Below are 15,273 nucleotides of genomic sequence, written 5' to 3' on the forward strand. Positions count from 1 at the left end.
GAAATGCAGAAAAGCATTTGACAAGATCCAATACCTATTCATGATGACAACCCTCAGCAAAATAGGAATGGAGGGGAACTTCCTCAACTTGATAAAAACATCTACCATCATATTTAATGGTGAGAAACTTGAAGCTTTCCTGCCAAGACCAGGGCTTCGTTAAAATTAAAACCTCTGCTCTACAAAAGACAATGCCAAGAGAATGAGAAAACAAGCTACAGATTGGGAAAAAAATATTTGCAAAGGAGAGATCTGATATGAACTGTTACCTAAAATACGCAAAACAGGGGCGCCTGGGTGGCTCAGTTGGTTAAGCGACTGCCTTCGGCTCAGGTCATGATCCCTGAGTCCTGGGATCAAGTCCCTCATCAGTCTTCCTGCTCTGCAGTGGGGCCTACTTCTCCCTCCCCCACTCCCCCGGCTTGTGTTCCTGCTCTCGCTGTCTGTCAAATAAATAAATAAAATCTTTAAAATAAAATATGCAAAACAATCTTAAATCAACAATTAAAAAAAAATGGACAACCTGCTTAAAAAAATGGGCCAAAGACTTGAACAGATACCTCACCAAAGAATGCAGTAAGCATCTGAAGTCATATGCCATTAAGCAAGTACAAGTTAAAAAAATAAGCTATTACACACCTATTAGAATGGCCAAAATCCCAAACACTGACAAGGCTAAAAGCTGTCAAGGACGTGGAGCAGCAGGAACTCTCACTCACTGCTGATGGGCGTGCAAAATGGTACAGCCACTTTGGAAGACAGTTTGCCAGTTTCTTACAAAACTAAACATACTCTTAACCTTGGCATTTACCCAAACGCACCAAAAACTTATGTCTACACAAAAACCTACAAATGTCTCATACTATATGATACCAACTACATAACATTCTGAAAAAGGCAAAACTATGGAGACAGTAAACAGATTAGTGGTTGCCAGTGGTTGAGGGTGTGGAAGGGATCAGGCAGACCACAGAGGACTTTTGGGTAGTGGAATTACTCTGCGTGATACTACAATGGTGGATATATGTCATTATACATTTATCAAAACCCAAGAGTGAACTCTGAGTAATAATGAAGGGCCAGCGTAGGTTCACAGATCGTAACAAATGTACCACTCTGGTGCCCGACAGTGGGGGAGGCTATGGGGCGGGGGACAGAGAGTACATGGGAACTGTATACTATCTGCTCAATCTTACTATGAACCTACTAAAACTACTCTAAAAAAATCAAGTCTATTTTTGAAAAAAGAGTTAAGTGCTATAGGATACACACTTGGAGTCATGATTTTCAGGCCCACTTCTTCCTAACCCAATAATGTCAGGTTAAGCATTCAAGATCCTAAAATGAAATCTTAAAAGTGTAAAAGAAGTATACGACACTAAAAAGTCCTGCTGGTCAACTGCTACTGATCATTCATACCCCTGCTAGAAAAGCTTAAACATCGGTTCTCCAAAGCCTTCTTGGTCATTTGGTTAATTAAGAAGGTTCTTAAGCTTGTTCCCTGTAAAATCCCACAACTAAGGGGAAATGTTAAGATAGTTACATAGCTGTGTCTCTTACCTTTCTCGGGGCACTGTACATCATATGTTATTTTGTTAATGACAAGCTTAAAATCATTCATTAGCAAAATTTCCATTAAGGTCGAAGCTGGAATTTCACTGCCATCTGAGAGAAAAAACATCATGTGAAAATATGTCCTTGTTTTAGGCAGTAAAAACCATTTTTCCAACAGATAGAAAAATATTTACTAACTCGGGTCTTTACAATACAGGAGTGGACACTTTCATTTTGGGGGGCTCTCCAGTACCCAATACTGTTCCCACAGTGAGGAATCCTTCCTTCCTGCTCTGCCTCCCATTACGCTGGACCAAACAAGGCACGCAGGTGCTCCCTCTCCACACTCTGTCAGCTGGGCTGGGATCTAGGCAGATGTTCCTGGCAGGACTCTATCTACACAAGGTCACGCAAAGCTTCAGGGGACATGGGAACTCTTCACAGCAAGGCCAGAGCAGTGGAGGTGACACTTTGGGGCGGGGGGGAGGAGGTGCGGGTATCAGCAACAAAGCCCATCAGGCAGATCCCAGGATAACGTGGTCTTTGCTCATGTCCTCCCTCGGTTCCTGCCTTCTGAGCCTGGCTTTCTGTCAATTCCAATCTCCAAAGCCTACTGACATACTCCGTTGCTCAGCCAGAGTCCTTATCTGCTGCTGAGAGCTAAGCCCCTGACTGGTATGTGCAGGGCACACAGATAGTAACATTTAAAAGCCTTTTAATTATTAGAGGTGACTGATTTGTTCAAACTTGGTAGCCAAACAGCACCACCAACCACGACCACGCAGGACTCCCTACTGTTCTAGCTGGAGAAAGGTGAAGAGAGGCGAATCTTCCAGGAGCTGGGGGCGGCAGGGACTGTAATAAACGTAATTAAACCCAAGGAGTCAGTCTGCATGTGTGTCGTTTTTATGGAGGTCGTAAATGGTAGGAGAGATTCTAATAGTAATTTCAAATATCCTAGGAACAATTCAAGGAAAAAGGAAAAAAAAAAAACCTCCTGGAAAATTTTAACCTCAGTGTGCTTTGCACAGTCTCTCAGATAGCCTGGTTTTTTATTTTGGAACTAAACTTTAATGGAACCCAGGTGTTGAGAAAGCAAACTATTTGAACAATAAGCAGAACACTGGTGGTGGGGGAGCGGGGGGGCAGTTTCTCTATCATTCTCCCTTTAGAACAGTCCACATAGAAGTGATATAAAGTCCAGGATGGTATGTTCACGCAGCCTGGCATTTGCCAGGCTACATCCAACCACAGCTACTGCAGCTATATTAATATGCATGACAGCAGTAATGTTGCCAGTAAAATCAGGAAGAACCTGGTTGTCTGCCTGCTGTCTGGCTCTCTGTAGTTCTTTTGTTCCAGAAGGCAGCAAGTCAAGTCTGCACCTGGGTCTGTTCCTCGAATTTGGCTGTTTGGGTTCCTGTTCATCAGTTGGGGTGACATCATTTTCCCAGGAATTGCCAAATAATTCAACCCACACTATGGGCAAAACTGTGACAAGCTTAGAACACTCTTTTCAAGCCCAAATTAAAGGCAGGCAAATTCCACCCACAGAACCTCTCTTTTTAAAGATCGGCAACACACCAATCATTTTATATGACTTTGCAAGTGTCATTTAAAAAATTACATTTAAATGACTTCAAACCTACTCCTTAAAATAGGGCTATAAAAAGCAATCACCTGGGTACGATTTCTCAGTCGAAGTACTACATTATCCTTTATACTAATACAGGAACAGCAGGAAATGGACACGAAACACTCTTTGAGGAGCTAATGACAGAGTCTTGAATTCTTCACCAATTCTTGGGTAAGTACTGATTTAAACCCCAATAAAGTGTTTTCACTCAGTCTAAAGAGCCCTTTTTCTCTAAGATTTCTAGTCTTTTCCTTTGTGCTTTATGTTTTAAAGCTACTCAGATTTTTAGAAACAAGCAGGGTCCATGTCAATCACCGCTTTAACCTCGTTTGTTTCATTCACTTAAGGGGCACTTACTGAGTCCACACCACCAGGCAAGGACTGTGCTCAGTGCCCTCCCCCCAGCCCAGGCACACGGGCTGGCAGCCAGTTGCGGCTCTTAGAAGCTTAGGAAGGCAGGTGCTGGCCCAGGGCAGAAGGCCCACGGGCGTTCAGTGCTCCTGGGACTGTTCAGTCTAGTTCAGAGATGAAGTGCTAGGCCACTGTGGCCACAGGACTAAAACCTTCTTCTCGGGTCCTGGTTTTATCAGGAAAAAAGGTCCCCTTCCAGTTAAATTCAAAGTCCTTACCACAACCTACAGTAAAGTTTTCCTGACCTGTCCCTCCCATCCTACTTCACCCAGCTGCCTCCTTTGCAGCCACAGTGGCTGGGCTCCCACAGCTGGGCCTCTGCCAGGAGCGCCCTCCCATCGACACAGCTCCCCCTTCTCTTCCAGGTATTCCTAGAACCTGACCTTAGTGAGCATTCCCCGTCCCCCACCAACCCTGCCTCCCCGAGAGCATCTCCTCTCACACCTCCCCCCATCTCCCCCCATTCTGAAAGCACCTCCTCCCACAGCACACACATTCCCACTCTGCAAGCATCTCTCCCTACACCGTGGTCCCCCACAGCACACTCCCAGACTCAGTGAGCGTCTCCCCCCCCCACACTCCCCAACACCACACTCCCCACTCTGTGAGCACCTCCCACCACACAACACGCCCCCAACTCCAGAGCATCTCCCCCCACACCACATAAACACCCACTCCGCAGGCACCTCCCCACCACCACAGCCCCCACTCTTTTTCTCTGTAATATTTATTATCTAACATACTACATATTTTCTTCACCTTTTTCTTCTTTTAGAAGATAACCTCAAAAAGAGCAGGACTTTTTTTTACCTCTATTGTTCTTTGCTCTGCCTCTGGCACCTAGAACAGTGCCTGGAATACGTTAGATGCTCAATTTGTTGAGTAATTCTTTTTTTTAATTTAAATTCAATTAACTAATATATAGTGTATTATTAGTTTCAGAGAGAGTGTTTAGTGATTCATCAGTCTTATATAACACCCAGTGCTCATTACATCACATGCCCTCCCCAATGTCCAACACCCAATTACCCCAACCCCCCCCCCCCCCCCCCCCCCCCACCCCCACCTTGTTTCCTAGAGTTAGGAGTCTCTTTATGGTTTGTCTCCCTCTCTGATTCTGTCTTATTTTTCCGTCCCTTCCCTTATGATCCTCTGTTTTGTTTCTTAAATTCCACATGTGAGTGAGATCGTATGATAACTATCTTTCTCTGACTTATTTCGCTCAGCATAAGACCCTCTAGTAAATAAATTCTTAATCTCTATTTTTCCAACTTCTATATCTACCCCTTATTTGGTTCTGAACTTGGACAGGGAAGAAGAAGGTTTATTTCCTTTTCAAAACTGAAACAGTAATCACTAATGCTTCAATAAGTTTATTCTAAGCATGTCATACTACAATAAAATAAAATTGCAAATTTGGTCATTTATCTCTTTTTGTAGCCTCTACGTTGGGCTAGGGTAAAGAATTCTTTATTCTATTGTAGGGGCAGTAGGTCCAAGAACCACTTCAGATCATGAGGACATAAAAGCTAGATCCCAAAACTTGAAATGTCTAGTGATTAACCACCTCTACTCGTATTAAAAAATATATATATTCTTCCTGAAAACAATCCATCAAAAAACATACAAGACCATGATTGCTTTATAATAAAGATTAGTGAACTATTTATATAATTATTCACTAGCTATTTTAATCATTAAAACTGCATTTTGTTTTCTAATTATTCAAATTGTGCTGAAAATTACATGCTAATGACTGTCATTAAAATATTCTCAAAAAAAGGGCGCCTGGGTGGCTCAGTTGGTTAAGCGACTGCCTTCGGCTCAGGTCGTGATCCTGGAGTCCTGGGATCGAGTCCCGCGTCGGTCTCCCTGCTCGGCGGGGAGTCTGCTTCTCCCTCTGACCCTCCCCCTCTCATGCTCTCTCTCTCTGTCTCATTCTCTCTCTCAAATAAATAAATAAAATCTTTAAAAAAAAAAAAAAAAAAATATTCTCAGAAAAAAATTGGGGGTTAAGTTTATGAAATAAGTAACTGAAATTTACATTAAACTTATTCCACTAATTCTTTATTCAATAGAGTTAATTTTTTTCATATTACTGATATACAAAAATGGAGGACACAGTAAAGGCCAACCATTTATTATATAATGAATTAAAGAATCAACTGTATAGAATAAAAACAAAAAAATGTTCAAAAAAAGACAAGTGGAGGGGCGCCTGGGTGGCTCAGTCGTTGAGCGTCTGCCTTCGGCTCAGGTCATGATTCCAGGTCCTGGGATCGAGCCCCGCTTCGGGCTCCCTGCTCAGTGAGGAGCCTGCTTCTCCCTCTCCCACTCCCCCTGCTTGTGTTCCCTCTCTCGCTGTGTCTCTCTCTGTCAAATAAATAGGTGGAATCTTAAAAAAAAAAAAAAAAAAAAGACAAGTGGAAAAAAAAATATATATATATATACCTGCTGTGAAGATGGCTGCAGTTTTGACACCTTTATCTTCATTCTGCAGGTCCTGAAGGAAGGAGCCAACTGTTGATGACATTGGTTTGACCACAAATTGACAGCGCTCTTTTCTGGATGGCAAAGTGAGTGTTATCAAGGGAAGGCCATGTCTATAATTAACTGTTATTTCTGTCGAGGTAAAAAAAAAGTAGGAATACAGGAATAGATAAAATTTAGTTTTTAAAAGGCAACTTTAAAATACAAGATTCTATAAAGAACGCTGAAATATGGAATTCATGACCCTCTGAACTCCTGTAACAGTGACTTCATTACACTACAAGTTACCTATTCTCTACCACTCTATAACATTTCATTAAGCATGTGTCACACTTTATTATATTATCTGCTTAGAGTCTTCCCAGGTGAAGAGTTAAGTTCTGGAGGGCAGAAACTGCTTCTAATTCATCTATAACTCATCTGTTGCTGGGGTGGGAGTTTGCCAAAAGACATCAGAGATATTATGACCGCAGAAAAGGGAGGAAGTGAACTGGGGGAGGGAGGCGGGGCGGGGGGGGGGCAGAGAATGGAGGGGCACAAGAAGAGTCCATTTTGCTTGAAACCCCTACTTCTTTTATTTGGAAGAATGGAAATACATCAGCATAGGAATCTAAGAAGTGATAAGAAAGCTTACCATCAGGGGGCACCACTGTACTATAAAGATGTGATGGATAGTATTTTAGGTTTCCACACAGCTTCACACACAAAACCTGTAAGAAAAATTTCTTCTTTTAGAAAAAGTGGGAAAGTTGAAATAAGTGTCTTTACCAGAAGATTTTTTTAAACTTACAAGACAAGCATGATAAACACTTCAGCTTCCCACACATAGCCAGATAAGCCCTTAGAGAAGCTCACCAAACCTTTCTGACGGCTTTGTTGTCCCATATGGTAGGCACTAGCCACACGTGACTATTAAAATTAAAATTAACACTAATAATTCAGTTTCTCAGTCACCTTCACCACCTTTCAAGTGCTTGATAGCTCCGCGTGCCTAGTGGCTACCACGTTAGCACAGAAAGGGAACATTTCCATCATCACAGAAAGTTCATCAGAGAGCATTGCTGGGCTTAAAACATCTAAAATGGCTACTTGACTATGGGACATGTTTTAGAGTTGTGTTGGTGTTTGGTTGACAGTTGTGCTGGTGCTAAGGAAGGCCAGATGACATCATGGCGCACTAGGGCACAGAGACGCTGTGGTCCCTGAAAGAAAGACCCGAAAAACTGGGTCATAGGTCTTTGGTACTCAAAAGAACCTGTAACAGAGGAATCAGTACCATAGCCACAATATCCAGGGTTTTTTTCTTTTTCAGTAGGCTCTACATCCAGCATAGAGCCAAACACGGGGCTTGAACTCATGACCCTGAGATCAAGCCCTCAGCTGAGATCAAGAGTTGAGATGCTTAACTGACTGAGCCACCCAGGTGCCCCAACATCCAGTGTTTTTTAATGTATCATCTTGCAAAGGGTTATTTGCATTGACAAGTTTGCCAAGAATTATGCAATGAGGAATTATTTTTCTAATTTTTAAGATTTTTAAGTAATCTCCACACCCAACATGGGGCTCGAACTCACAACCCTGAGGATAAGAGTTGCATGCTCCACTGAGCCAGCCAGGCGCCCCAAGAATTCTTTTCTAAATTATATTTTTCAAGTTTTCATTTATGCAAGGGTGCGCTATTAAAATAGATCAAAAAGTTAAAAATGTGCTTGCTGCTATGAAAAATGAAAACAATGACAATGACTCAAATGATGTTCCATTATGCTCAAAATCAAAACAATGTTATCAATAAGTTAAACAAAACATTCAGATACATATTTCTAGTATTACACACAACATGGCCTATTAGTTACAATAAAATATCATGTCACGTTAATTTATTAAGGCTGTTCATTTGAGTTTTATTTCTAAAAATAACTCACTACTAAGATGAAAAGGAAGAAAACCCTGACTATTTCTTAAGATAGATGTAGCTCTCAGAGAATAAAGATATGCAGAAATTTTCCAAGTTTGGATAATGGACAGTACAATACTGTTTTTTTTTTTTCCCTACCACTTTTAGTTAAACTACAAGAAACTGAGAAAAACATATCCACTGGAAAACACGTCAGAATTCTCTACCAAAATACTTCTTTAAAAATATTTAATGACATAAACGATTCTCTATGTATAAAAGTCAAATATGTAAATTTGACTTTCTTTCTCTATGTAAAAAAGTCGTAGGGTGTAAAAGTTAAAGCCCTCCCCTTCACTTCTGCACCATCCCACAACCTCCCCCAGAGATAATCACTGTTAGTGGTGACAAAGACTCTCTCCTTAACTAAACTTTACTCTGGCTCCTCGCAGCCAGACTGAGCCCCGTCCTTGGGTGTGTCCTCTAAGAGCCCCTTTTAGCAAGAACCCAGTCAGTTTAGCCAGAATCCTCCACCCTCGATATCCAATCAAATTCCTCATTATCCACAATCCCCCACATATATAGGTATTACCTGATAATCCTAGTCTGCCTACAGCAAGAATCCTGGTAGGTCAGTTTAGCAAACAATTACCCTACCCTCTTAGTAATTTTCCATCCACCACCCCCACCCCACCCTGCTCTTTGATATAAATCCCCATTCTTCCTTGTTGTATTTGGAGTTGAGCCCTATCTCTCTCCCCACTGCAAAACCCCACTGTCATAGTTCCCCTGAATAAAGTCTACCTTTGGGGCACCTGGGTGGCTCAGTTGGTTAAGCGACTGCCTTCGGCTCAGGTCATGATCCTGGAGTCCCGGGATCGAGTCCCACGTCGGGCTCCCTGGTCAGCAGGGAGTCTGCTTCTCCCTCTGACCCTCCTCCCTCTCATGCTGTCTCTCATTCTCTCTCTCGCAAATAAATAAAATCTTAAAAAAAAAAATTTAAAAAAATAAAAAAATAAAAAAATAAATAAATAAAGTCTACCTTTATGAATGCCATGAATCATTTTTTACGGTGGTTAGGTTGTCTCCTTCCAGGCTTTTTTCTCTATATTACCACTTTTACATACTAGCTAAATTCTATGGCAGAGTCTATATAAAGCTAGGCAGCTTATGAGTCAGGTTCCTAGATGCCAATGGTAATTCCCGATCAGGAAGTATTTATCATTTGAGGTGCTGATGAAATTTCTGGTCTACTACTGAGGAATTCATTTTAGAGGCAACCACCTGACAACCAGGAAATTCTGAAAGGTAGAGTAGCCAGAGAAAACTATCCAAGCTTTCTCAAGCATTTGCATGCCTCTAAGAATCACCTGAATACTACAATACTATCTACTGTTACGTAGATAGGGCTTGCTAAAAACACGGATTCCTGGACTCCACACTGAGCTTTTTGATCTAGTAGGTCTGAGGTAGGGTGTGAGAATCTGCATTTTTAAAAAGCCCCAGGGTTATTACCGAAGTTACAGGTGGCGTTGGTGGTATAGTGGTGAGCATAGCTGCCTTCCGAAGTTACAGGTGTGAGGATCATACTCTGAGTAGCTGGGCTCTAGAGGACCCTCAATGACCTTCAGGGCACTATGCTAAATTTCTGCACAGAACCATTTTGATTCATGATACTCATGAAAGCCCCTTATTTACTTCTGCCTAACAAATCCTGTCATTCCCTCAAGGTCTAGCTCAAAAGCCATTTCTTCTTTAAGTCTCCCTGCAAGGTCATGATGGTCACAGTGGAAAGAACACAGGCTTTGCAAGCAGAACAAGTTGGAATCCAGCTTCAAGATATACCAGCTCGCTTGATCTTTGACAGGCAGACTGTTCAGGAAGATAGGGGTTGTGAGAACAAGGAGGAGACAGCTATATTAGAAGATGACAAAAGGGAAAATATCATTAACATAGGAGAGGTCTGTTTCAGCTTCAAAGTAAAAGGGAGGCAGGTGTTAGGAGAAAGAAGATGTGTAACAAGCATGTGTTGGGGCGAATTAACAAGACCAGACTGCTTCTAAAGTTCTGCCATATTTTCGATTAAATATCTTTCTTATTGTTAATAAAATCAAGATGCAGTTTCTTTTTTAAATTTTTTTAAAAGATTTTATTTTTATTTGAGAGAGAGAGTGAGTACAAGACAGGGAGAGAGGCAGAGGGAGAGGGAGAAGCAGACTCCCCGTTGAGCAGGGAGCCAGATGTGGGGCTCGATCCCACTACCCTGAGACCATGACCTGCGTGGAAGGCAGACGCTTAACGGACTAAGCCACCCAGGCGTCCCAAGATGCAGTTTCCATTCAAAATGGTGTTATAAATTCACACTTAAGGGACCCTCTCTGCTCCATTAAAAAACAACATATGTATCTCATTGTACAAAAGCAAGAGAGAGACACAATGTCATAAGCAAGGCTCAAGTGGAAAGTCTGCTAGGTTCTGGGTCCTGCAGAAAAAAATGTTTCAATAGAAAAATATATATTGTCTATATAGCACACTTTTTCAAGTTAACACATTCTAGCCCTTTACACTGGTTTGGAGCCATTCTGCAACCATCTAAACTGTAGGTAATGGATAGGTATATAAATTTTGTCCAATCTGGTAGTGATCCAACTGACTCACAGACACACCCCCAACCAGTTTTATCTCTAATTGAAATTCACCTTAAAATTCTTTTCTCCATATAAATGTGTACAATTTTCATTTCTCCTTTTGGCTGGATATAACATCTGCCTGGCTTCTTTACATTATAAGAGTAAAATAAATTCTTTAATATTAGGTGTTCATTTTTATAACTCTATGAGTCATATTTTTACCTCTTTTTCTGAAAATGATTAAGAACTGACTGAAAGTTTGACCCTTTTAGCCTTCCACTGATGTGATGACTTGATCTGTGATATCTCCAATATCACTGCAACATTCCAGGACAGGGACCCTAAGGTGGCAATTTAAGAATCGGGGATTCTGGGCTCTGGCCACGGGATCCCAGTTGAAAGCAACAGAGGGGCGCCTGGGTGGCTCAGTTGGTTAAGCGACTGCCTTCGGCTCAGGTCATGATCCTGGAGTCCTGGGATCGAGTCCCTCATCGGGCTCCCTGCTCGGCAGGGAGTCTGCTTCTCCCTCTGACCCTCATGATCTCTCTATCTCATTCTCTCTCTCAAATAAATAAATAAAATCTTAAAAAAAAAATATTATAAAAAAAAGAAAGCAACAGAAAATTACTAGCCAGAAGCTGGTGAGTACAGAATGAAAGATAAACTTGTAGAGTCTGTAATCCAAAATTCTAATATATGAGAAATTAAATACTAAGAAGGAACCAATAAATTTTGAAGATTAATTCCATTTAGGGAAAATAAAAATAAGAGTCATTCAAAACTGACTTTAATATAAATTATATTTAGGTCTTCAAAGAGATAAAAGGGAGAATGAGCTTCTAGAAAATCAACAAAAAATTATAAGAAAACGAGTAGAAACAAAAAACTATGACCAACTAATTAGGATATCTGGAAATAGAAAAAAAAAATCTATGTATGTGTAAGAAAGCCAGCTTAATGGATTAGATAAATCTAGACTGGATAAAGTCAATAGAAAAGAAAACTAATGAACTAGGCAATATTTCACCCACGTATGACACAAAAATATACAGAAACCTTGAAGAGGAATTAATTCTCACACATTACTGGCAAGCATATAAAATGGTACAACCATTCTGGAAAACTTCTGGCAGTTTCTTATAAAGTTAAACACACACTTCCCATGTGACCCAATGATTCCACTCCTAGTTTTTCACCCTAGAGAAATGAAAGCTTTACCTTCACACAACTTGTACAAATGCTATTTCCTTTCCGCCCACAAGTGTGCATGCTCCCTGGGAGCAGGGAAGGAGCTGGTCTGGTTCACTGCTGTACCCCAGCACCTGACACACAATATAGGGGCTCAATAAATATACGTTAAATAAATGTAGGAGTATCTTCGAGGTTTATGCCAGCCTTTCTTCAGAGAGATATGCTCTTGTAATCATAGTCCACTGAGAACGGATCATTAATGTTTTATAAGCATTTACCTACCTCAAAAACTTTTCATAAACAAAATAATTTTAAATGCCCCATAACCACTTATCCTACAGATGTACCAGAATTTACTATTTACCTATTGTTGGACATTTCCATTTTTATACACCACTTCTATACATTTTTCCTCATCGGAAAGGAATGCATGCTCATTTTAGAAAATCTACACATCACAGACTCACAGAACAAAAAGTCATCAATAAAACCATCACCCAGAATTACCACAGTTAACACTGATGTATACCTTCCAGGTTATTTTCTATGTATTATATTCAATTTTTCACCATTACAGCTAAACTGATTCTAAACATCTTCGCACATAAATCTTTCTTTGCATTTTTTTCCTTCAGAGTAGATTGCAGGATGATTAGATCATAAAGCAGTATGATACTGTATTATCAAGCTTCTTGTTGGGCATATTTTCTTTGCTTCATATTGTTTATTCAGTACAACTCCAGATTAATAGTAGTCTGAACCCAAACAAGCAAATCTTCATAAAGCTCAGAATCAAACAGTAACAGACACATCTGGGCATCCCTGGAGGAACCAGTTTCCTGCTGAAGGCTCACCAGATGTCCTCACTGGGACAGCCCACTGGTACCTCAACCTCAATACCTCCTGAACCGAGCTTCCTTGTTCCTCCATAGACCTGATCCTCTTATTTTAATGAACTCACACCACTAACATTACCAGTCGTTAGAACTAGAGCCCCAAGAGCTATCCTCAACAACTAATATTCCATAAAATCAACTGGTAGACCAGTAGTTACAACTGAACTACCACTAAGGCATGCTGGTTCTAATTCACACAGAGCCCCCGGAATCCAATCCTCTCCCTCCATCTCCACCCTCTGCCACCCTCATTCAGGTCCTTGTCATCTTCCTAGATCACTGCAATGGCTTCCTAACTGGCTTTTCCCACCAATCCATTCCACAGTAAGATCTATTCTAATCTTCTGAAATCATATAAAGTCAAATTACTTCTAGGTTTAAAAACCTCTCTTTGCTCTCCATTGGAAAGAGAAACAATTTCAAAGAAAACTTGCCATGAGCTGATTCCTGTCTGCTTCTCTGGTCTCACCTTACCATCACTAGCACCACCCACCTCCCAACCCCGGATTGCAGACGCGGGAAGCACTGCAGTTTCCAGACTAGTGCGCACTGTTGCACGCTTCCTCGCCCTTTGCACTCCTTCCCATTCCATAAATACTATTCCCATTGCCATAAAAACCACAGAACTCTATTCTTACTATCACTTCCTTGCCTACCGCAATCAAGTGACCTTCTTCTTCAAAGGCCAAGCCGTCCTCAGCTGCTCTCCATCTTCTACATCTCAAAATCTTAACTCCATCTCCTATCACTACTTCTCACAACACAGATTCAGTAGGCAGATATGATCTGCTATGTCTCATCTTTAACAAGGTCCAAACCCTCCATTAACCACATATCCTTCCAGCTACTGCCCCATTCATAGGCTCTCCTTAGCCAAAACTTTCAGTTTATCTATGCTGGTTCATCCTCAAATCCCATTCACTCTTTAACATAACTACCATCAGGCTTCTTTCTATCCAGCCCCTCAACTCTCTAGCCGGACCTCTCCCAAGTTCCAGACTAGGACATCCAAATGCTGGACTAACATGTCCCCTTACATAATCATGTACATCTGAGACTGGATTTATCCAGAACAAAACTCTTGATTTACCCCCTGAAACTTCCTTCCTCTGGTTTCATCTTCCCCCTGCAGTAACTGACCCACCATCTCCCTAGCTGCTCAAGTCAAACCCGGGAGTCATTCTTGATGCCATCAATTCCATCAACCCATCCATTCTCCCTGCATAGTTTATCCACTCCTCTCCATTTTTATTGTTAATACTCTGGTCCAGGCCACCATGATCTACTGTAACAGTTTCCAAACTCGTTTACTTGCTTCCACCCTTGCTCTCCTCCATGCTACCCTTCTCAAAGCAGCAAAAGTGATGATCTTAAAATGCAAACACAATCACCCCACTCTTCTGCGTAAAATTTTTCAATGGATTCCCTTTATGCTTCAACAAAACAAAAGCTTATCATGGCCAATGAGATGCTGCTTGTCTCAGCAATCTTGTCTCATTCCCTTTCTTCCTTGCTTGTGTTCCTCTGATCCTACTGGTTACCTCTCAATTCCTAGAACGTGACAAGTTTCTCAGATCTCAGGCCTATAGCACATGCTGTTCTCCATCTCAAATGTTCTTCTCACCCTCTTTGTATAGCTAGATGTTTTATATGCAATATCTTACTTAATCTTTCTAGCAACCGTATGAGGCTTGTACTATCACTTCCCATCCTTTTCCCATTCAAATGTATTTATCACTTAATTTATCAAGAAAATAAGCTTAGTACTGATGTAATAGCACATGAGTGCTCCACCCTCACAACCTCATCAACTCCCAAAGCCCCCACCTACTGATACCATTACCATTGGGAGTTAGGATTTCAGTATATGAATATTGGGAGGACACAGACTTTCAGACCTTAGCGACACGGTTATGCACATTTAAAAGACATTTTTTCAGTATGGAGGTCCCTCAAAGTTGAAAATAGAGCTACCGTACAACCCAGCAATTGCACTACTGGGTATTTACCTCAAAGATACAAATGTAGGGATCCGAAGGGGTACGTGCACCCCGATGTTTATAGCAGCAATGTCCACAATAGCCAAACTGTGGAAAGAGCCAAGATGTCCATCAATAGATGAATGGATAAAGAAGAAGTGGTATATATATACAATGGAATATAATGCAGCCATCAAAAAAACGAAAAACTAAATCTTGCCATTTGCAACAACGTGGATGGAACTAGAGGGTATTATGCTAAGCAAAATAAGTCAGTCAGAGAAAGACAAGTATCAAATGATCTCACTGATATGAGGAATTTGAGAAACAAGACACAGGATCACAGGGGCAGGGAAGAAAAAATGAAACAAGATGAAACCAGAGAGGGAGACAAAGCATAAGAGACTCTTAATCTCAGGAAACAAACTGAGGGTTGCTGGAGTGGTGGGGGTGGGAGGGATGGGGTGGCTGGGTGATGGACACTGGGGAGGGTATGTGCTATGGTGAGCGCTGTGAACTGTGTAAGACTGATGAATCGCAGACCTGTACCCCTGAAACAAATAATACATTATATGTTTAAAAAAAAAAAAAA

At 41.2% G+C, this 15,273-nt stretch overlaps 1 protein-coding gene across 1 annotated transcript in view; it reads right to left on the minus strand.

The window, feature by feature from the left end:
- Nucleotides 1-15,273, minus strand: part of MCUB (mitochondrial calcium uniporter dominant negative subunit beta) — a 91,099-nt gene that overhangs the window by 14,804 nt on the left and 61,022 nt on the right. Inside the window, exons 2-4 of the mRNA XM_021684497.1 lie at nt 6,726-6,801; nt 6,053-6,223; nt 1,561-1,665 (exon numbers count right to left, since the gene is read on the minus strand). Of these exons, the coding sequence (XP_021540172.1) occupies nt 1,561-1,665; nt 6,053-6,223; nt 6,726-6,801 (352 nt within the window). The remainder of the gene's footprint in view (nt 1-1,560; nt 1,666-6,052; nt 6,224-6,725; nt 6,802-15,273) is intronic.

The sequence above is a fragment of the Neomonachus schauinslandi genome, chromosome 2 (assembly GCF_002201575.2).
Source record: "Neomonachus schauinslandi chromosome 2, ASM220157v2, whole genome shotgun sequence".
Taxonomy (NCBI): Eukaryota; Metazoa; Chordata; class Mammalia; order Carnivora; family Phocidae; genus Neomonachus; species Neomonachus schauinslandi.